The 24,646-nt window shown below is 34.8% G+C and overlaps 1 protein-coding gene across 5 annotated transcripts in view; it reads left to right on the top strand.

The window, feature by feature from the left end:
- Positions 1-24,646, top strand: part of PHIP (pleckstrin homology domain interacting protein) — a 128,352-nt gene that overhangs the window by 38,965 nt on the left and 64,741 nt on the right. For all 5 annotated transcript variants that reach the window (XM_059890069.1, XM_024996925.2, XM_024996924.2 and 2 more), the window contains exons 8-15: positions 14,139-14,360; positions 14,634-14,734; positions 16,743-16,813; positions 18,219-18,319; positions 18,417-18,457; positions 19,216-19,314; positions 20,100-20,253; positions 20,638-20,772. In XM_059890069.1, coding sequence (XP_059746052.1) covers positions 14,139-14,360; positions 14,634-14,734; positions 16,743-16,813; positions 18,219-18,319; positions 18,417-18,457; positions 19,216-19,314; positions 20,100-20,253; positions 20,638-20,772 — 924 coding nt within the window. The remainder of the gene's footprint in view (positions 1-14,138; positions 14,361-14,633; positions 14,735-16,742; positions 16,814-18,218; positions 18,320-18,416; positions 18,458-19,215; positions 19,315-20,099; positions 20,254-20,637; positions 20,773-24,646) is intronic.

The following is a 24,646-nucleotide window of genomic DNA, read 5'->3' as shown; positions in this document are numbered from 1 at the left end:
TAGTGAACTACTACCCATGAGTCAAATCTAGCCCACTGCCTGGTTTTGTATATAAAGTTTTATTCAAACACAGATGCACTCAGTTTTTCACATTGTCTGGGTTGCTTTTGTACCACAACGTGGAGTTGGGTAGTTATGACAGACTGTATTGCCTACAAAGCCTAAGATAATTGTTATCTGGCCCTGTACAGGGGGGGGTGGAGAAAAACTGCAGCCCTTATTCTAAAAACTTAATTCCTAGTTTTAAGAGCATTTGATTTTGGGGCAACAAGAATGATACGTTAAGAAGAAACTGTTTTCTGATTGTTTTCCTTTAATTGAAGATACATAAATAAAGGGAAGAAAATTATCACTGTACTGTTTTATGTGGTCTTATCAAGAATCTAAAAATGCTGATGTTTTGTGTATGTGATATAATTTTCAAATTGTGCCAAACTTACAGTCTCGTTTGTAATTTTTTACTGGTGATTTGCAGTGACAAATTCCAAAATGTTACCTTGTGATAAATGCCAAAATATGAGATCATTGTTATTTAAAATTTCTTTGTATTTTTATCTTGTTATCACTTCAGGTGGAGTTAGAGAATATATGTGTTCACATTCTTTTATTCCCCTGGAAACACACTAGCCACTAACTAATGCTTTGAAATCCAGTCTTAAAAGCAAATAGGATAAGACTTCAGGATCGTAGGTTTTGACTGAACGATGAAAGATGCCTGTGAGGGGCCGCACACTCTTGTTACTTCCTAGAAGAACAATTCAGTAGTGGATGACTCAGTATTTTCTTCTTATGTATTTGGTATCTTAGACTTTGTACACTTGTCATTAACTTCTAGTGTTAGATGTATTTGAAAACTTTTTCCAAGGGACTAATTCCAATGGACTTTTGAGTGCTTTTGGGCAAGCACAACTAGAGGTGGTATAGTCCTGTGGTTCAGAGCATCAGCTTCAGCATCAGGGGACTCTCGGTTCAGCTCGCAGTGTTGCCATGCACTAGCAGTGCAGTTTACAAAGGCTGCCTCACCCTTTCACCTACAATGTTCTCAGCTCTTTAAAAAAGGCAGGGAAATAGATAATACTAGTAAAGTAGATAATAGTAGTATCAGTCCCACAGGGTTTTTTTGTGGGATTACATGAAATGGTGTATGTAATTAGTATAGAACAGGATACAAAGGGAGAAGCTGCTTTTAATTCTATAGATAGATTTAAATAAATTGTATCCATTTTATTTTCTTACCTAAAATCTTTCTTTTTAATAAATGCTATACAAGATTGAAACTGAAATCATTGTGATTGATAAGTGAAATTCTGTGTTAGGAAAATTATCCAGTATTTTGTACTAGAATATTTTAATAATGGACGTTTCCCAGTAGAATAATGAGAAGAGCCCAGGGAGGGAGACCGTGTAATCGCCAAGTCTGACTGTTCCCTAATTCTCTTAGTTTTCTAAATCTGTTTACTTGGTTTCAGAATCATTGTGTCAAATAATATTTACTAAAGAAAAACAGAGTTAATTCTCTCAAGAGTAAGCCATTCACTCCTAAATGTATGTTGAGGACCACGTAAAAAGATTTCGTTTCTCAAAAACATAAAGTATATCTTTCCAAATTAAGGCAAAAGAGCATAAAATAATTTCCATACTCAATAATTTGTAATAAATACTATGAGTTTATTCACTCCCTTAATGAACTTTGGTCTTTTAGGTGGTGTACACTTTTCTAAACACTTAGAATATTGAAATGGCAGCTACAGTTACTGATGAGAGTTCATAGATGATCAACAACACAGTGTTGATGTGATGTGATGAGAGGCTTGATAGAGGCAGCACAAAATGCTGAGGTATCCTAGGAGAGAGGTACCTAATTCAGGGGGTGGTAGGAGATGGTAAGGGGAACTTCCTTGAGAAGTGACACTTTGAACTGAGCCAAGCTGGATATTCCACAGTTTAAGGAAAGGCATTTACAATCATTGGAAGAATATAACATACAATTGTGTATTACTTGACATGGCGAAAAATACATATAGACCACTGTTAAGCAAGAGTTAGAGATATTATTGGAGGACAAAGTCAAGATTCTTTTGTGACATTTGAAGGGGGTTCTTCCCTGAAGGCATGGAACAAAAATGATGGCTTTAGAGGAGTGAGTAGAATTTCTCTTTTTAATGTTCTGTTGAGCATTTTGTAGCTGCTACTGCTGCTGCTAAGTCGCTTCAGTCGTGTCCGACTCTGTGCGACCCCATAGACAGCAGCCCACCAGGCTCCGCCATCCCTGGGATTTTCCAGGCAAGAACACTGGAGTGGGTTGCCATTTCCTTCTCCAATGCATGAAAGTGGAAAGTGAAAGTGAAGTTGCTCAGTCGTGTCTGACTCTTAGTGACCCCATGGACTGAAGCCTACCAGGCTCCTCTGTCCATGGGATTTTCCAGGCAAGAGTAGTGTGGGGTGCCATTGCCTTCTCTGGCATTTTGTAGAGGATGAATTAAAGCTAAGTCGATATCCAGAGGTATTGGTAAAAAGGTTTTAGGAGTGATCCATGAGAGTCACAGTGGGAGTAGGGATGGAATTAATAGGTTAAAAATAGAACTAGGGTTTAAGAGGTTTATTTGCATGTGGGGAGGAATTGAGAGGCAATATGAAGTGACATGTGTTTTAACTTGTGCAGCTGGTTAGAAAGCCATGTTATTTACTGTGGTAGGGATTTAAGTGGAGAAGTTCGTGAAGATTGGGACGTGTTGAATTTGAGATCCACACATAGATTGCCAAGTAGAAATGCTCAGCAGGCAGTGGGAGTGCAGGAGAGATCTAGGCTAGAAGATTCAAGTTGGGAATCATTGAATATGGAAGTTGATCATTTTACCTCATGTATGTAATGTAAGAAGTCTGAGTCTTCAACTTTAAAGCAAACTAAACAAGAAGAGGAGTCAGTAATTAAAACTGAGAAAGAGTTGCCTTAGAGGCCACAGGAGAAAAAAAGATGTGGTGTCTTAAAAGCCAGAGGATTTGTATTTTACTAAAGATAGAAACCTAAAGTAAAATTAGAACTGAAAGGCATCTTTTGGATTTGGCAAGGCTATTAGTGACCTTAAGGAAAAAATCTTTATTTGTTTTAAGTTTTAGGGAAAGGAGTGAGATTGTAGTGCATTAAGGAAAGATTGGGAATTGAAAATTTAAAGAGACAGTATAGAGTAGTCTTTCAAAAAGCTTGACAGTAACAGGCTGTTTTCTGAATGTGGGGTACTCCCCTGGACATACTGTATGGTCCTCTGTTGCAGTGAATTTGTTTAGGGGTCGGTCTCTATTAAGCTGTGAACTTCCTGACAACAAATCCTTTTTCTCAAACCTTTTTAGATCTGTAGTGCATTGTATCTGGTGTATACAGTAGGCATATGACAAAAAAGAAAGATGAATGAATGAGCCAGGCAGTTAGAGATCCAGAAGTGAATAATGTCCTTTCTTGTAAGAAACTTTTGTTAAGGAAGATACATGTATAAAAATGTCCATAAGATGAATTCTCTCCTCCTACGGTGCTTCATTTACAATAGTCTTTCCTGTGTTTCAAACTTGCAAAGCCCATTTATGGCTTAAAGACTTTGTACTATCTGTTCCCTTTGCCTGGAATCATCTTCTCCGAAATATTGTTGTGGCTTATTCCTTTTTTTAGCAGCTCTGGTCAAACACTGCATAGACTTCGCTGTCTGCCTTCCCTCCCCATACTGTATCATTGTCTGTCACGTTACCTTACTGTGTTTTTCTTATAATATCTATCACTGTCTGAAATTCTTAATTTTTAAAATTAGCTTTAATTGTATTTTCTTATTAAAGAAGTTCCATGAGGACGGGTAGGACCTTGACTGAATTATTTATGACCACTGACTAAAGTAGGCATCCTTGAGTCTATACTGATGTAAATTTGTAAATAATTAAGTGAGAAAAAGGGAAACTGCTTATTTACGGTAGAATGCCAACTGATAGTTACAGAAAGCATGCTGGTTTGGCAGCTATCATAGTGGTCATCGATGGAGGGTAGATTGGTTGATACTGGTTTGAAGATCTTGGCGTAATCTAGCGTATGTTCCCACAAGATACTAATTTAATAGAAAGGGGGAAATTGGAACTTTCTAGGGGGGAAATACGGGAAACATTTCACATGACAAAGTTACTAACTTCAGTAGTGGTGGGATGGGGGTTGACATTGCATATCCTCTGAAGTGGTACATGGAGGAAAACACAGCATCTTGTCTGTGGGGTTCCTACCAAGACAGTATGATCTGACAGAATATAAAGTCTGTGTTTTTAATAAACTTCTGAGGACATGAAACATAGAGAAAGCCTCAGGAAATACTCGAGATTGAAGTGACGATATAACACGTATTGCTATATGGGCTGCTGCTGCTGCTGCTAAGTCACGTCAGTTGTGTCCGACTCTATGCGACCCCATAGACGGCAGCCCACCAGGCTCCCCCATCCCTGGGATTCTCCAGGCAAGAGCACTAGAGTGGGTTGCCATTTCCTTCTTCGATGCATGATAGTGAAAAGTCAAAGTGAAGTCGCTCAGTCGTGTCTGACTCTTAGCAACCTCATGGACTGCAGCCCACCAGGCTCCCTGGGTTTTTCCAGGCAAGAGTACTGGAGTGGGGTGCCATTGCCTTCTCTGCTATATGGGACCCTAGGCCAAAAAAGAAAAGGGAACAATGTCAGGATAGTTGACAAAATTTGAATGGGGCCTGTGGATTGGATGGCATTTTTATCAGTATTAATTTCCCCAGTGTATGGAGATGTATGTCCTTGTTTTAGAGGAATGCACACTGGGATATTTAGAAGTGATTGGGCATCAAGTCTGTAGGTGTATTATATGGAGAGAAAGAAAAGAAAGGCAGTGATGGAGCAAATGCAGTGAATTGTTAATAGTTGATGTGTCTGGGTGATAGAAGACATTGGTACTGATCTTGAAACTCCCATAAGTTTGAAATGCAAAATTGCTTTTTCAAAGTACATGGGAGGTAGTGTAAGGATGATACTATATATTTAGTAAGTTTGGTAATAATGGAAAGGAGAGCTAGAATATGGTAATTTATAAGAAGATAAATTTTTGAAAACTGGGTCGGGGTAAGGAACTAGAAGAGCAGATACAAGAGGAGATAACTGATGTGCAGTGGTCTTTCTGGAGGATAGATAAGTGAATAAATAGATTAAGAGCAGTTTATGTGGACGGTTTAGAAAGATAATTAGGTTTACAATGAACAGATTCTGTTTTTCAAAGTGAAGTATTTTACATGGTGAAGAGTGTTGGTTGGGGAATGGGACTGAGTTCCCTGGAGATGAATGATAAAACCTGGTAATAGGGAAAGTGTGATGAATAGGGGCCAAAAAGGGTTGCTGATTAGCCTTAGCCATCCAAATAAACAGGAGCTGTGAATTTGCAGTGCTGCAGAATTAGTGTGCTTGTCTTCTTTTCCATAATGGTACTTGGCATCTGGGAGCAGGATGAGAGCAAATGATGATTATGTTGATAAAAGGTTAGTCAGTGGTGGTTTAGATAGACAAGGATAGACAAGGAGTAAGACAATTCAGCCTGTGTTGAGATGATTGACTCCAACGTTTAGGGTAATTTGTAAGGGAAATGAAATATAGGTCTGATAGATTGGTAAGAAAATCAGTGGCCTCTTCTAGAAAATACATTGAACTAAATTTAAAGTATAAGCAGTTTTTAGCTGCCCAAATAAATGAATTGTTATTCAGATAAATAAAGACTACTAAGGGCTTCCCTGGTGGTTCAGATGGTAAAGAATCCACCTGCAATGTGGGCAATCTGGGTTTGATCCCTGGGTTGGGAAGATATCCTGAAGGAGGGCATGGCAACCCATTCCAGTGTCTTTGCCTGGAGAATCCCTATGAACGGAGGAACCTCGTGGGCTACAGTGTGTGGGGTTGCAAAGAGTTGGATACAACTGAGCGACTAAGCAGACAAATAAGGCTACTTTTTCTCTTGAAAACAAAATGACATTATAGTATGCATAACCATATACATGATGTTTTTAACATTTAATTCTGTTTGTTCTGATGACATCAGGAGGTGAAATCTGACTCATAAGCCATGTAGCAGTAGCAAGAGAAATTAGAATTCTCTTTGTTGATTCTGCCAAGGACTCCCAGATTCTCCAAGATACTCTAAGTTTAATAATCACCTGATTTCTTTTATCTTCATGCCAGAGCAGTAATCGTTGGTTGGTATGTTCAATTGATGCTTCTCTTTTAGCAGGGAAAAATTTACAGGTCTGCTTTTTAACTCTAAGGTGGTATGACCACAATTAACCTTTTTCTGTACTGTTGCCCAAGTGTGTGTGGTTTTCTCCTTGCAGAAGTCAACAATTCTTTGTCATTTACTGTTCCATGTTGTAAAGTACTTTTCTTCATCATTAAATAGTTCATATAGTAGTTAACAGCTAATCTTACAGGTTTCAGTTTAAATAAATGTTTACATATATACTTAAATAGTTTAATTAAGCCCTTTAAAACTTGTCTTCCAGAAACTTGAAAGTTGACTTCAGATTCTGCTTTAGTTTTTACATAGAATATAGATGATTGAAGACCCTGTATCTGAGTTGTTTCGTAAAGCTTTCATGTCAGTAGGTGGGACATTTTTTTGTAGATTTTAAGATGAATTTTAATACCCAAGTGCTCAACAAAGTAGAAAGCCATGTCACAGATCTGTGGAATTTTTCTTGATGAGAATACAAAAGCAAATGTATATACATATTGCTTTTGTATATACATATTTAATTCCTGGGCTTTAAATATGGAGAATGTCAGCGTTCATTTTTATTTGCGGAGAATGTCAGTGTTCATTTTTACTTATCTGAAATTTGCCTCTCACACTTTTTATTTTGATGAAACTTTGTAGTTTCTAAAAGGGATTCACAAAATAGGGACTTCTTTGGGATAGACTAAGAAGGAAAGGGCGGGTAGGTGATTACCTGCTGTGTAAGAGATCCAGTTAAATTCTAGAAGGAAAGGTCATTGGTGCCATTTCCATAGTCCGCTTAAAAATATTAAAGAAATAACAGTGATTCCAGAGTAAATGTCTGATTCAGTTTCCTTCCTTTGCCCTAAGCTACAGAGCATGTTGATCGTTTTTAAAGGCACTTGGCTTTATTACTGTGGCTATGGAAAAAGAAAATTTATAGGGTACTTTAAATTCATAAGTTTAAGTTCCACCCTTTATCAAGTCTTTTTACAAGTGATAATCTGCACTGTTGTTTTTTCAGGATAGAGAAAAGTTACTTTTTCAGCTTTCTTGGCATTATCTTTTCATTGACAGGATATCTTGACATGTAAGAGAAAACTGTAAATTTGATATAGCTCATTTGGGGATTTATGTAAGCTAAAGCTACATGTTCTTTTTGATATCTTTATACTCAGTACACAGATAATTGATAAACATGTCATTTATCTATATATCTATATATCATGGTAATTATGACAATTTTACATTATTGAAAAGTGAAACTAATGATCCAGTGCTACCTTTTATATTTGTTTGGCATTAACCACTAGCATAATAATTTGATTTAAAAATGAATTCCAAAAAAAGCATCTTCAGTTTTCACCCGCTTATATATTTCTTAACACTTGCGGTTAAAATATTAGAGTAACCATGTCTTGGCAAAACTCTATTAGCCATTGCCCTGCTTCATTCTGTACTCCAAGGCCAAATTTGCCTGTTACTCCAGGTATTTCCTGACTTCGTACTTTTCCATTCCAGTCCTCGATAAAGAAAAGGACATCTTTTTTGGATGTTAGTTCTAGAAGGTCTTGTAGGTCTTCATAGAACCATTCAACTTCAGTTTCTTCAGCATTACTGGTAGGGTCATAGACTTGGATTACTGCAATATTGAATGGTTTGCCTTGGAAATGAACAGAGATCATTCTGTCGTTTTTGAATGTTGGTACTTTTGATATTGTCCCAGAGGTCTCTGAGACTATCCTCAGTTCTTTTCATTCTTTTTTATTCTGCTCTTCAGAAGTTTATATTTCCACCATTTTATCTTCCAGCTCACTGGTTTGTTCTTCTGCTTCAGATATTCTGCTATTGATTCCTTCTAGAGTATTTCTAATTTTAGTAATTGTGTTGTTTGTGTGTGTATGTTTATTCTTTAATTCTCCTAGGTCTTTGTTAATTGATTCTTGCATTTTCTTCATTATGTTTTCAAGGTTTTTGATCATTTTTACTATCATTCTGAATTCTTTTTTATTTATTTATTTATTTATTTTTTTCTGAATTCTTTTTTAGGTAGTTCCTATATCCTCTTCATTTATTTGGACTTCTGTGTTTCTAATTTGTTCCTTCATTTGTGTAGTCTTTCTCTGCCTTTTCATTATTAATTTTTTTTAACTTATTGTGTTTGAGATTTCCTTTTCCCAGGCTTTAAATTGTTTCTTCCTTTTGGTTTCTGCCCTCCTAAGGTTGGTCCTGTGGTTTGTGTAAGCTTGTAGAGGGTGAGATTTGTGCTGAGTTTGTTTTTTGTTTGTTTGCTTGTGTGTGTGTTTTTCCTGTAATGGGCAAGGCTGAGAGAGGTGGTTATCCTGTCTGCTGATGATTAGGTTTGTATTTTTGTTTTGTTTGTTGTTTAGGCGAGTCGTCAGGCACAGGGTGCTACTGGCGATTGAGTGATTCCAGGTGTTGTAACCAGGTGGTTTCCTTTGTGTGAGTTCTAACTAGTTGATAGTCCCTATGGTTAGTTCTCTGGTAGTCTAGGGTCTTGGAATTCAGTGCTCCCACTCCAAAAGCTCAGGGCTTGATCTCAAACCAGATTTTTAGTCCCAACACCGGCAACTTCCCATAAATCTGCTCTGAAATTATATCCTATTCGCTGAGCCTCTGCTGGCTGAAGGCCAGTGCAACATTCCTGTTTTTTTAGGAGTACAGATAACCTTTGCTGTGGCAGAGCACCTAGGAATGGCATGGGAAGGAGTGTCACGTGGACCAAGACCTGACCTTTGCCGGGGCTTTCACAGCAGGCCCTGGGGCCTGGACTCTGCTGGTTCAGAAGTGGCTCATTTTAATACGCTCTGACCTAAAGTTACATCTGGTTTCTGGAAAGGGAACAAAAATACTGCATTTGAAAATAGCAGCTAAGCCCTCCCTTAATCTCGGCCCAATCCTAACTTTTTTAAAAAGAATATAGTTAACTTAGTTTTATTTGTGTTTGGCCTTTCCATTTCTTCACTGGGTACATTTTGCATCAGGTTCCTATTTTCCATCTTTGTTCTCACATATCAGTTCTTTAAAAAATATTTTCATTTATTTGGCTCTGCCAGGTCTTAATTGTAGCATGCAGGATCTTATAGTTGTGTCATGTGAACTCTTAGTTGTGGTCTGTGGGATCTAGTTCCCTGCTGCTGCTAAGTCACTTCAGTCGTGTTCGACTCTGTGCGACCCCATAGACGGCAGCCCACCAGGCTCTCCCATCCCTGGGATTCTCCAGGCAAGAACACTGGAGTGGGTTGCCATTTCCTTCTCCAATGCATGAAAGGAAAAGTGAAAGTGAAGTCACTCAGTTGTGTCCGACTCTTCACGACCCCATGGACTGCAGCCCACCAGGCTCCTCCATCCATGTTATTTTTCAGGCGAGGGTACTGGAGTGGGGTGCAATTGCCTTCTTCTCCTGCAATGGGAGTGCAGAGTCTTAGCCACTGGCTACCAGGAAAGTCCCTCTCATATACCAATTCTTAAAGGAGCATTTCCTATGCTATAATACTTAGTACGGTGGTCACCCTTATATGGTATTAGTTTAAAATTAAATATGAGAAATTTCCCATTTGCTAAAGAAGAAAGATAAAATGTGTCTATGTACCAATTTAGACATGTTTAAAGTTTTTTTTAGTCTTGAAATAATTATAGACTCACACAAAGTTGCAAACATAGTACAGAATCCCATGTAGCCTTTCATGTACCTTCCTTCAGCTGTCCCCACTGGTGACATATTACATAGCTGGAGTACAGTATCAAACTAGGAAATAGACATTGTTGCAGCATTGTTAACAAGGCTACAGATCATCCGTTCTCAACATTTGTACACGTGTGTGTGTGTGCATGCATAGTTCTATTCAAATTTATTCCATGTGTAGGTTCATGTAACTGCCATCACAACCAAGATGCAGAACCGTTCCATCCCCACCAAGTAACTCCCTTGTGCTACTTTTTATATTTGCATGCCCGGCAACTGCCAATCTGCTCTGCATCTCTCTAGTTTTATCATGTTGAGAATATTATGTAAATGAAAGCACATAGTATGTAACTTTTTAAGAGTGGCTTTTTTCATTAAGCATAATACCCTTTAAATACATTTAAGGTATTGCATTTCTAGTTGGTACCTTTTTTATTGTGGAGGAGTATTCCATTGTATGGATGGACCAGAGTTTATTTAATCATTATTATTCCATTCTCTCCATTTTGAACTTACATTTGTTAGGTTTTGAAGTGCTGATTTTCTATTGTATCTTCTACACCTAAAGAAACTGATACAATTCAGTGCATTGAAATGAAATTCCAACAGATCAGATTTTACATGTGAGAATTTACATTTCAGAATATTCTCAGCTGTGGATAGTAATCTTTGTAGTATGATTTGGGTTTGCTTTACGTATCTTTGAATCACAGAATGGATGGTATTTTCAATTATGACCCATTATTCTAAAATCTCTACTTGCCATCATAGATTCATCACTTTCCATCTGCTTTTTTCCTATGTACTCATAAACCTATCCTGTATTTGTGGGATGATAGCAATTTTTTAACATCAGGTTCTTTGTCCAACCATCATTATTATAATAATATTTTAAATAACTTAAATTTCCATTATTACTATATGGAAATCATACTCCTTATAGAAGTTTTCAGTGGACAAAGAGAAGAAAATTGAAAAACCACCTGAAACCCTGCCACACAGGAATATTTAATATTTTAATATTAAATATTGGGATTCCCTGGTGGCTCAGATGGTAAAGCGTCTGCCTGCAATGCAGGAGACCCGGGTTTGATCCCTAGGTCAGGAAGATCCCCTGGAGAAGGAAATGGCAATCCACTCCAGTACTCTTGCCTGGAAAATTCCATGGACGGAGCCTGGTGGGCTACAGTCCATAGGATCGCAAAGAGTCAGACACTACTCAGTGACTTTACTCACTTTTATGTCTTGTCTGCTTAAAATTCTTCATTAACTTCCCTTGCCAGGTTAAATTCATACTCCTTAACAGGCATTTAAAATTCTACCCTCTATGACCTTCCTCAGATAAAACCTTTGCAGCTTAATTTTTGTTTTTAATTTCCCACTTATACTTCATAGTCCCAGCTTTTCCCACTACCTTGCCAATCCTCAGTCCTAGCAGCAGTATCTATGTATTACTGAAAATAAGTGAATACTTCTCTTTCCCCTGGGCATTAGAACTTTGTTTAAAAACCTTGTCAGTTCAGGTTTTTTTATGAAATCATGTTGTCTAATTTTAGCTGAAAGTTCACTGTTGCTTCCAGGATTTTTCCCTTATTGCTTATAAGATTCTACCACATTTTAAAACTTTTCTCACTTTTTTTGGTTCCTTCTTTTGTTTCCCTCTTCTCCACTTTTGGGAAATAACCCTCAGATGTTTGGCTTGGTGCTGAGGTTAGAATCATCAAATTTCTTTGCTGCTTGCTTTACAGTTGCCACGTCCGCCATAACTCTTCCTCCTCCATGAGGCCTCAGAGCCCATGTGTCCTTCCTGCCGAGGCCGACGCCTGCGCCTGTGTTTTCCAACTCTTTCTTTTCTTTCTCCATTTAAGTGACGTTACTTTTGCTTTCATGTCTGTAACTCTTTTAACGTTTTGATTGAAAGACTGTAATGTTCTATTCTTTGGTTTATTATAGACTTTACTAACATTTGACATATGCTTCTGTAAAGAATGATCATCTGTTCAAGTTCTTCTTTACAGTTTGGTCTTTTTGGTCTTTTATAAGGAATAGTTTTATCAGTCCTCACGTGCAACTTAAACACATTTATGGTGCTTTTAAGAATATTTTCCTGGTAAATTTGATTTTTCTCCTTGTCTACACTGCTTTTCAAGCAATTATGTGTACTTGTGTTTCTGATGGTCTTCCCTTGTGGCTCAGCTGGTAAAGAATCCACCTGCAACGTGGGAGACCTGGGTTCAATCCCTGTGTTTCTGATAGTCATTTTAAAAGAACTTAGTTGAATTTGTCAGATCATATTTAGTTTCATATTCACATAAAAATAGATGATCACAAATAATGATTCATGAGATAGAAATTGCCTGAGGATGCTTTCAGATTTTGTTTGAAATTCTGCCAGGAGTTCTGGGGATCGGGGATGAGGGTCGGGGACAGTGTACTGCTTTATACCATAGAAGAGGACGGTGAAGAGAGATTTCCCTGAAAGTAAGATGAAAACTTTCTCTCCTGTAATTTAATGGAAGAAAAGAAAGGTTAATTGGGATAGTACACACTAAAGCAAATTGTGTACAGTGTTTTTTTGAGGGGGGGCAATATTGTGGGGGATTTTTTTTTTTTGTATGTGTCAAAATAAAGCAGAATTATAAAATAAGGTTCAGTTCAGTCACTCAGTCGTGTCTGACTCTTTGCGACCTCGTGAATCACAGCACGCCAGGCCTCCCTGTCCATCACCAACTCCCGGAGTTCACTCAGACTCATGTCCATCGAGTCAGTGATGCCATCCAGCCATCTCATCCTCTGTCGTTCCCTTCTCCTCCTGCCCCCAGTCCCTCCCAGCATCAGAGTCTTTTCCAATAGTGAACTTAATACATTCATAATATAGTGGGACTTTCTGTTCAGTTTTATTTGGTGAAAAGTCACTGGAAACTGACTTTCAGATAACAGGTTGCCCCCTGTCTTTTTCATAAAAGCTCGCATTTTGGTCAAAAAGATGTGTGCATTTTTTTGTTTGTTTTCTGTTTGTTAACATGGAAGATAGAATATAAAGCAGACTTATTCAGATACATAAGAAATAAGGGGATGACATGATTTTATTCTTCGTGTGCATTCTACCGGTGTTGGTATACCTAAAATTTTTTTTTTTGTTGGGAATGTAGGTCAGAGCCAAATGGTGCCTTAGTTTTTAGAAGCAGATACTTCTCTGTGCCCTTGCTGTTTTAGATTCTCTAAGTACTTTCTAATGTCAGATAAAATTATGTGTGTGTGGATTTTGTAACAAATTAGATTGGAATATTTGTAGAGTTCTAACCTACAGCCTTTGAAATGTTCTAATAAATTTCGAATCTGGGGAATGGATATATGAGGTTAATGGTAATATATTGTACTCTTTGTATATTTAAAACTTTGTAATAGTAAAAACTATGGGGGAAGTAGGGGGAGGTTGGTAAAAGAGTAAACTTTGACCTATAAGATGAATAAGAAAAATTAGAGAAGGAAAAAAGTCTAGAAGTTCTTACTGCTGCTTTGGCTAAGTAAAAGTGAAATGTTTATTTGTAAATATAGATATTCATAGGAAACTGTATTCTTTACATTTCTCTTTGAGCTTATGCTTCTGCAAAGGGTAAACAGGTAGTATATGTATTTTTAATGACATCATGCAGCTAAAATTAACTTTTTTCTTATAACTGATGTTGAGTGACTTTGTAATGTATTTAGCTGAAGATAAATGGTGGGAAACTCATGTGTTACAGATTTTGGCTTTGTAGGAGGAAAAAGCATCAATAAGCTTCCTTTCATTTTTATAGTAATGTAGATAGGATTAGTCACTATTGCATGTTATGTTTGTTTTGCAGTTATAATTTTGTTATTTTAGAAGTTCAGCTTCTTTGACAAGATTCCATATAGAGGCTACCTTGGGTAGTGGATAGGGGCCATAGGTAAATGTTAGTTATTGCTAACATCCTACTTTTCCTGTTAAATGGTGGGCATATACAAGTATTCTTTATAAGTGAATAATTTATAAAATAAAGCACCTTGTGTAGAGGAAAGTTTCTAACACAAGTATATAAAACATTTTAGTACTTAAAGTTATGAATATTGGGAAGTGGCTATAACAGATAGGATTTTTAAAAAATCTGTTAAGTATTTGAACTAAAATTTATAGTTAATTCAATAAATATCCATTTTTATTTTAAGGGTTCTGATGACTGTCTTGTGAAAATCTGGGCAACAGATGATGGGAGATTATTAGCTACTTTGAGAGGGCATGCTGCTGAAATATCAGACATGGCTGTCAACTATGAGAATACCATGATAGCAGCTGGCAGTTGTGATAAAATGATCCGAGTCTGGTGTCTTCGAACCTGTGCGCCTTTGGCTGTTCTTCAGGGCCACAGTGCATCTATAACATCACTACAGGTAATCATTTTAATCCTTGAAAAATCCTCTGTGGTTACAGTTTAAAGTAAATTTTAAGAAGTCACCTTAATAATCCATTGTATAAAGCCATCTAAAATAAAGAAAGGAATATTTCTCTTTTCTCTATAAATACATGGACTTTAAATATGAAGGAGAAAAATGTCAAATTGGAGCATTTACCATTATTGTTACTTGCTATTTGTATGTAAAAATAGGTTTATTATTTGGACTATGTTACTCTTCTTATAAAATTGCTTCTTCTTTCTTTTTCAGTTCTCACCATTGTGCAGTGGCTCAAAGAGATATCTGTCTTCTACTGGGGCAGATGGCACTATTTGTTTTTGGCTCTGGGATGCTGGAACCCTTAAAATAAAGTCAGTTGCTCTTTTATTTCTTAGAATAAATATGTTTAACTTAATGGTTGAAATTGCAAAAGTATAAAGTAATCAACAATAGGAATAATTTTATTTTTCTCCTTGAGTAACATTAATCTTGGCTCTTCAGTGACACCTCACTCTTATCCTTTCCTTTTTGTTTTCATGCTTTAAAGAAAGTTATATGTTAACATGTTTATTTCTTTTTTCTCTTATTGTTTTCCCTAGCTCTTGCTTTTTCAGAATATGCCTGTTTTATTACTACTTCTTTTTGTATGCTGCAGTAACTCCTTTTGGTACTTAGAATGTAATCTTCAGAGTTCCTAGTTCTTTAAAAGAATTGCAGTTATTTTTGTTATCGTATCTACAGAATAGATTTTATTGTGGATCTAGGGAAATTTAGGAAAATGGAATCATTAAATTTTCACTAAACTATACCAAGGTAGATAGATGCACCCTTCCTTCTGCCCCATAATAGCATTTTGCACTTATGCTTTTACCTGTAATGATATTTTGGTTTATCAAAATAAGTTGTCTGGACAATACTATGTTTGGGTTCAGGACACTGAGGCAAAGAAAGGTTAAATGACTTTCCCACAGTTAAAACAGTATTTAAAAATGGCAAGGCCAGGACTGTAACATTTCCTTGCCCTCTGGTTTTGTGCTATTTCATGCTGCCTCTCAAGTGGATCTAGTGGGATAAGTGCTATATTTACCCCATGGACAAATCTGTGAATGGAGAGGTGATGTTCACCTCCATTTTACAGATGAGGAGACTCAGGTACAGAAATGTTAACTTGCCTGATAATGTCACACTGATAAGTGGCAGAACTGGGAACTGAGCTCAGAGGGTCTGAATCCTAGGCATTATCTTAAAATATTTCCTCAGATGTACATTTAAAAATAAATTATGTGTACCTGCTTATCTGTTTTTTTCCCTTTAAAAATACTAGCATTTGTTTAAAATGACAGTCTATATAATTGCTTACATATTCTGGTTATGGGTTCTAACTAACATGTGCCAAAAATTAATAAAAATGTACCACAGTCTATAAGATATTAATGAAAGCAGTTCTTTTTATTGCCTATGTGATTTCAGATAAATTTACTTAGAGTTAAATTTTTTCTCTAAATAGGTTTCAAGAATGTTTTAGTAACTTTCTCTAAGCTGTATCAGTTACGCTTAGCTATATCAGAGCTAATGAATATTAATAAAACTTGTTAAAATGTCGGTTAACAAAATATTCTGTACATTTTTCCCCTAAATGATCACAAGACTGAAACCATTCTGTGTTCAGTAGCTGTGGATAGTGAGAGTTATGCAGTGCACTCTGATTGAAGGCTCTAATTATTTTTTATATTTTTCTCTCCTAATATTCTGAGAAAAACTAGGTTGAAATATATGTTAAGGGCTTTAAATGTAATCACTGTATTGGAATATTACATATATATTGTATATGTATTGGAACTGGTATGGGTAAAATCCATAATTTAATTTTTCTTCAATCTGGTTGATTGTAACCATAAGCATATAATGTCAGTACTATTAATATAAACATATAGTCTGTAATATAATTATGTAATTAATGTGAACATAGTTAAGTGTGGCCTGTTGTCTATAGATCACTATTTTAAATGAGTGATATAGTTGCTTGTATATTTGTGACTTTTATTTCATTATATATTTGTGCATTGCTGTTCTACTGTATGAAACAGAACCTGTTACATTTGATTAGAAGTGAGTGTAACAACTATGTGTCAGGTAGGACAGTGACTTTGTTTCATGTATAGATTGTTATATAATCAGGAACTCCTATAAAAATCTATATGTAAAGTTTCCACATGATCCTGCTGATCATGACACACAATGATTTTGAACTTGTTTTTAGAAAGGGTGCCATCTGTTGCTTCTTATTTTGTCCTTCTGTAGTTATTTTTTGAGGCAGCTGAGTTCTGGTGGTGGTGATCTCTTTGGGATATTTTTAATTAGTTATTTTTTGTATTACAGTCCGAGACCTGCAAAATTTACAGAGCGCCCTCGACCTGGAGTTCAAATGATCTGTTCATCTTTTAGTGCTGGTAAGATTTTTTTCCTTCCTGACTCTCCACTTAAAAGTTGTATATTTGAAGGCTTCTAGTGGAACACATAAAATTTTGGAATATACCTACTGTTGTAATGGAAATCATATTCTCTTGCACGTACCAGGGGGTGCTCATAAATTAGTTTATAAATATTTGAACTATGCTAGAGTTTAGCTTACATACTCATTTGGTTGAGTGTTTTACTAATTAAGTTTTTCTTTAAGAAGACAATAAATCTTTTGTAGGAGGAAATAGTTTCAAATTTTACTGTTAAAGAATAATAAGTCTTTGAATAATTATCTCATTGAAAGAAAAGTATTTTAAATCTTTTGTATTTTCAATGATTTTGGGGGTACTTATAGCCATAAGTAAATAATAGATTGATAAAAAAAGTAAAATAGATTGATAGACATTCGTACATCATTATTACTTATTTTGCTCAGATTGTTCTTATTTGCTCTTAAAAAAACAGCTGTATAGCAGTGATGAAATTCCAGTTACATTTTGAGTTTATGTAGCAGCATTTTGAATGGATATTAGAATCTTGATAAACAAATTTGATCTGGAGATTTTAAGTGAATTGATGAGAAAATGAAACATGAATTAATGTTCCTGATACTAGTTCTTTCCACAGTTTACCTTTTCTTTTCCTTCATAATTGTGGTTAGCAGTAGTACCAGAGACAAGTGATTGCAAACTGATGACATGAGTCTTATTTTTGCTGTACCAATATCTAAACATCTTTAATTTCTAGCTTCTTGATTTCCACTGCTACTGCCATGTAGACGGTTTTACTTCTAGTATTAATATAAATATAGGCTCTGCATATGCTTCAGGGTACTCTAGATGCAATTTTATATAGCATTGTTTTCAACACTGTGGGAGGGTATTGAGTCTGAGAGAGTAAAACTGCATGTACAAATAGCTGTAATGCCTAGTAAAATGTATGTGCCCCACAACAAAGTCATAATGAGAGTTCAGAGGAGAGGAGGCTTATTGGATTGCAAACCTGGAAGGCCTGTAGTGAAGGAGTTGGGCTTTAAATACTTGGTAGGATTTTAGCAGATGGGAAATAGGGCAGGAGAGGGATTTTAGCAGAATTAAGACATGTTTTCTGATAATATTAACATGATTATGTAATTATTAGTAAAATCATTTGTAGAAGATAGCTTCTATAAATACTGAAAAATTCCAGTCAAAGCTTATGTTAGCAGACTCTTAATTTCAGGTTAGATGTATTATGTTCATTAGGATAAATATGAATAGTTGTAGAATGAAATATTAGTCATTCAGTATATATTATGATAATGTTTATTATGATAATGTTGCTTACATTTCTTATTTAATTTTCAGAGATTTTGAGCTTGTATTTTACTCATAAATGTTTGCTGTTATTCCTCAGGTGGAATGTTTCTGGCCACAGGAAGCACAGATCACATTATTAGGGTTTATTTTTTTGGATCAGGTCAGCCAGAGAAAATATCAGAATTGGAGTTTCATACTGTAAGTATTGTTGAAATGACTTAGATGAGTATGATGTAAATGAGTCTTAACAGTTTATATTCAGGATCCTCTTTTCTGTTCATTTATTTGTATATAGGACAAAGTTGACAGTATCCAGTTTTCCAACACTAGTAACAGGTAAAATAATTTTTTTTGTCAAATTGAATCTAGTTTTCAAATATGAAATAAAGACAGTTCCTATGGTCAGGTTATAATTAGCTTTGTATATTAATTAGCCACCTAGAATAAAGATCTTGACCAGTTATGATGAAAGGTCAATTTTCATCACATTCCTGTTAATGTGTATTTATGGTTTATCTGTAATAATTTATTTGGCCACTTTTTTTTTTTTAAATAATAGGGACTTTCATCCACCCTCATATTTTCTACATATCAAGGTGTAAGGAAACTTTAGTAAAGACTGGAAATACATTATAATGTAATATTTGAAGGAGAAGTGTTTATTGATAATAAATGTAGATGATATTGTGTGTGTTTTCTCATATTCTTGTTTTAAATTTAAAATTATATTTACATCTTGAGTAAAACGTTGAGAGGAAAATCAGCATTTTTCTCTTGGAAAGTATCAATTCTCTTTCTAAGGTAGTAAATAGTGGCCTTGAATCACTTTTGAACGTTAGGAGACCTAGCTACATAGATTAGAATGTGTGTATGTATATAACATTTTAAAAGCCTCTGGCGTTTCAGAAATTCTTAGATTTGCAGAAAATATCAGGTAGAATAATCTATTATATTAGAAGGCTGTGTAAGGAAAAGTGAAAGGTTTTTTTTAGCGTTTTTAAAAATATAACTATTGGAAAGTGCATTTTGGTGAAGCACATGTGATTTTTTTTTTTTTTTTTTTTTCTTTCTTTGTGGGGTGGGTTCCTTTGCAGGTTTGTAAGTGGCAGTCGGGATGGGACAGCACGTATTTGGCAGTTTAAACGAAGAGAATGGAAGAGTATTTTGCTGGATATGGCTACTCGGCCAGCAGGGTAAGAGATCACATTTGAAATATTACATAGATATATCTAGATCTTTTAAAGTTTTAAAGCTGTTTTACAGGTTAGTGTGAGACTCTATAAAAGCATGTATCATAATCCTATGTTAAACTGATTATTTTTCTGTGATAATTGAAGGCACTTTTGGAGATGAAAATGTTGACTTTTATAAAATGAGTTTTTGCCCTGTATGAATTAATGATACTCTGCAGTTCAGTTTTGTTGACAGTATGATAGTACTATAAGAATAGCTGTACCTTTTACTACTTTTTAAAGAAAACTAGAACATACAGTGTTCCATCTGACGCAGGGGTGATGTAGTATATCCACTGGTCATCTCTAGCCAAGAGAAATTATACTACATGTTGAAATTATCATTTTAGTTTTAATATTTTAACCTTTTTTTTCTATTTGTATTTATGAATAGTAGTCTTGGATGGGGAGCAAAGTATCAGGGCATGACGGCAACAATAAAAGATGGAGAGTGAGCAGCATGGCACAGAGGTCTTAGACCCAGAAAGATATTAAAGTCAGTCATACTTACTCAAGCTCATCTGTTACTAAGTATCATAGCAACACTGCAATCCTGATTTTGCTGACTCCATACAGTGATTTTTTGCCATTGTTTTTTGTTGGTTCAAATTATTCTTAAATACTGTGTTAGGTAATAGTTATCCATATTAACGAATGTAAACTAAGAAAATACATTAAGGTTTTGTCATGCTGATATTTTAATAAATAATATCATTGTAAACAAATACTGCTTCCATCACTTTCAGCCAAAACCTTCAAGGAATAGAAGATAAAATCACAAAAATGAAAGTAACTATGGTAGCATGGGATCGACATGACAATACAGTTATAACTGCAGTTAATAACATGACTTTGAAAGTTTGGAATTCTTACACCGGTCAACTAATTCATGTCCTGATGGTGAGAAAAAAGACTTAATTTTTATTTGGTATAAACTGAAGCTGATTGTAAAATAGAATACTTTTGTTAAATCTCTTACTTGCTGGCTAACAGGTCTTTTTGGGAGAATGGAAATAATTTTAAAATGCAGGTAAACACGTTTAGCTTGGAAATGTAGATCTAGCTATTTTTTTTAATATTCAGGGCTGGATCAGTAAATAGTATTCTCAGGTTTCACTCGATGATAGCAAATCCCTGGACAGTGATTTTAGCTCAGCTTTTTTATTATACATTTGATAAATTTGAAGATTTTTACCATTTACAGAAATGTCATATTGGTGTTTGTTTGAATTTTTTTTTATCTTTTAATATTTATAATTCTTTGACATTTATAAAATATTTCAGGGTCATGAAGATGAGGTATTTGTTCTTGAGCCACACCCATTTGATCCAAGAGTTCTGTTTTCTGCTGGTCATGATGGAAATGTGATAGTGTGGGATCTGGCAAGAGGAGTCAAAATTCGATCTTATTTTAATATGGTAATTATCAGTCTCTTCATTTGATAGCTGTTAAAGATTTTGGGAGTTGTTAATACAGGTCCCCTGCATATCACAAAGGAAATCCATTTAAGAATTGGGGCAGACATTTTCACCTTAAGTTTCAAAAAAGTTATTTATTCCATACTTTTATTAAATGCTAAATTTAAAATAAAATTGCTTATATTACAATACCTGTTTATTGTGATATAACTAGTTTAGTTTTTGAAATAGTTTTAATAGTGAAACTTGGAAAAACTAACAAGTATGAAATGACAATATAGATAAGAAAAATGTTTCAAAAACCATGTGAAGAAATTATAAATAAATACTGTGTCATTGTATTTTATCAGCAGTCCTCCAGTACAACAGAATTTGATTCAGATATATCAATTTTAAATTAAAGCCAAAGAAACAGGTCTTCTTGCCTTTTATCAATATGGTATGAAGGCAATGGCACCCCACTCCAGTACTCTTGCCTGGAAAATCCCATGGACGGAGGAGCCTGGTAGGCTGCAATCCATGATGTCGCTAAGGGTCGGATACGACTGAGCGACTTCACTTTCACTTTTCACTTTCATGCATTGGAGAAGGAAATGGCAGCCCACTCCAGTGTTCTTGCCTAGAGAATCCCAGGGACGGGGGAGCCTGGTGGGCTGCCATCTATGGGGTCGCACAGAGTAGGACACGACTGAAGCGACTTAGCAGCAGCAGCAGCAGCAGCAGCAGATATTTCTTTGGGTTAAGCCCTTTTACCCTCTACATTTTGTTTCTTTCTTTTTTTTTTTAAATTGTTTCTTGTTTTATTTTATAAAATAGCTTTAACTTTTTTTTTCCTGTTATTCTTTTTATTTTATTTTATTTTATTTTTAAACTTTACATAATTGTATTAGTTTTGCCAAATATCATTAAAAAGAATACATTTGAATCAGTTCTAATGAGGTGGATGAAACTGGAGCCTATTATACAGAGTGAAGTAAGCCAGAAGGAAAAACACCAATACAGTATACTAATACATTTTGTTTCTTAAATGGATATTTGACGTTTTCTGCTGAGTATTTAAGTTGCAGTGGTTTAAAAATATAAAACGTAATGTGCAGTATTTCACACCTCTAACTACTCTCTAAAGGCAGAAATGCCCCTCAGATGCTGACTTTGTGTACCTAGACATTTTTTTTTTGTCCCTTACCATATATTAGGGATGCCTTTGAGCAAAGCAAACAAAAAGGCAGGCATATGCCTACTATTTTAATATGATTAAATTAAAAAATCAATCATAAAACCCTCTAGTAATAAATCATAAAGCAATAGCATTAATATGTGTATAACCAGAATTATTTTGCAAAAAAACTATTTGACAAAACCAGTCATTTGTAAAATATAATGGCTTGTGAAATTTTTCATAAAAGTGACACTCTACTTGATTGATAATCATTGTAAAGTTACTTCTGTGTAATAAGCAGAATAGGAAAGAAATTTTTATCAGTGAAGAAATTAATTGTAGCTGTTGTCAATATGCCTTAGTCTTCATAAGGTAAGATATAAGATTGGTCAGATTCTTTCCTAAAAGTGTTAATTATTTAGATTACAAATGTTAGTGATAGATGGATTTCCTTTGTGATTATGTATATAGAGGAGAATTTTTTAAAAAGTAAATCCTTAATTATGCGCGTGAAGAATTTTTTCTTCTCTCCTTCTCTGTCCTTCTGTTTCTGATTTGCTCCTTTTTGGAACATCTCTGTCAAATAAGGAAGTCCTGTCTCAGTTTGCCTTTATATCTTCAAATGAACATAAATTGTGGGCTACACATGTTAGTTTCATATTTTCAAAGATCTCTGATGTATTAGTAGAGTGTGGAGGGAAAGGTTTCTCTCATACTTGAATATTACTCTCACCTTTCAGTTATGAAGGTGAATTTTTCCTCATCAGGTAAGTTGATCACAATAATACTCCACCTTGTCCATAGATCAAGAATTACAGCTTCTTAAGTTTGAAGTGACTTGCTCTTAGACCATTAGAAGTTAGTGATATAACCAGGAGTAGAAGTCAGCCATATTATGTTATATACTCTGAAATTAGGCAAGGGGTTAGTTTCATTACTGCCTTAAAACGTATTATTTATTTAATAAGAGTTTTAGATAAAGCTATTTTCCTGTTCTTTCTATGAATAAGATAGAAAAAAGCCTATAAAGGATGGAAGAAACAGATTTTTATAATAGAATTGGATGATATCTATAGAATCTTCAAACTATGAGAAAAGAAATAGGCTTTTTAAAAAGGGTTAAAATACCTTGCATTAAAAAAACTGGAACTTGAGCTACCCTTCATTTTGTTAAAATACAGATATTCCTTTTAACTTTTTGCATGATGTTTACAGCTTCTAAAGTATTTCTACTTCCAAAATGCGTAATACCTCATTTGGGTCTCATGAAACCTCTCAATATAATTGGGGTAGGTTTTATTGTTATTGGTTTTATGAATGGAGAAACTGTACAGAGATGAAGTGATTTGCCCACGTTTACCCAGATCACTAAGCTATCATACGGGCACTTGGAGTTTAAACCCATGTTTTTTGTCCCCTGCTAATGTGTTCTTAATGCTATGCTGTCTCTAGTTACGGTTGGTTGTTTATATATAGCTAACTTCCAGCTATGTCCAGTTAGTAATATTTCCAGAAGGAAAATATTTTCATAATGATAGGTTTGAGGTAGATCTTTTGAGATCTTATTATTTAGCTTGATGGTTTTTTCTTGTCTCTTAATTTATAAGGTATCTAAGTGCCCTACTTTTTGCTCTTCACTCCTTTGTTTATTTCATTTTTTTTTTTAATCTATAGGCAGATAGAAGATAAAGCATCCAGCATTGCTATTAAGAAAATAAAAACCATTTGAGGGAGAAGTAGAAGCTTGTGTTCACTATCTGCTATCATGAATGTTGAGTTTTGGCTATAGTTATAATCTTTGGCTGTGTGTAGCTAATCAGTAAGTTTTTGAGTTACTAAAATAACATAAAAGTTGACAAGTACAAATTCAATCCATGGTATTAAATTGTATGTATTTAATTGTATTAGCTCATAAGTTCAATTTACTAAACACTTTTTGAACACCATGTAGAGGGACTCATTATAGGGCCTTGGATGATTTAAAGGATGAATAATTCTAGTGGAGTATACCCCATTTTTAGACTAGAAATGGTAAAAGTTAACACAAAGTGTTGACATTAAGTACTGTTTCATGTGAGTTTCAAAATTGAAGCTTAGAATTTTCCATCAAGCCAGAAAATAAGGGATGTAAGTTGTACCTTTAAAAGAACAAAATTTCTGTATACAAATTCTTAAAAATATCAAGTATATTTTGAGACTACTGCTTTGAATTTTGTACTTGAAATTTATACCTTTACAAAATGTAATGAAATCATGTGACAAATAATTATTTTGTATTAATCAGCATTTTACTGCCCTTTTCTCGCCTGTTAAGAAAAATTTAAAAAAATTTTTTTAAGTAAAAAATCTTATATCTTCAAACTATCTTTAAAAATCCACATTTCACATAATTATAATTTAACAAATTTATTAATAAAGGTAATAGATTTTAAAATAAGAAAACATTTTAGTATGGCACATGCTATCCTTCAGATAAATATTCTAATTCTTTTTTTTTTTCTGTATCAAGCAGTTTTTAAAATCTTTTTAAGACCACCTAAATCTGTAAACAGATTAAAAGATTTAAGATTGAGAATTGAGATAAAAATGTTTTAATTCCTTGTCTGCTTACATAATTCCCTAACTTATTTCAAAATCTTATAAATAGATTCTCAACTAGCTGGTGGTATTGTCTAGAAAAACTGATGGGGTTATTTTCCTTACTTTTATTGCTAG

This window comes from Bos taurus, chromosome 9 (assembly GCF_002263795.3).
Source record: "Bos taurus isolate L1 Dominette 01449 registration number 42190680 breed Hereford chromosome 9, ARS-UCD2.0, whole genome shotgun sequence".
NCBI lineage: Eukaryota > Metazoa > Chordata > Mammalia > Artiodactyla > Bovidae > Bos > Bos taurus.
Note: the sequence above shows the minus strand (reverse complement) of the source record. Positions and strands in the feature narration are given on the sequence as shown.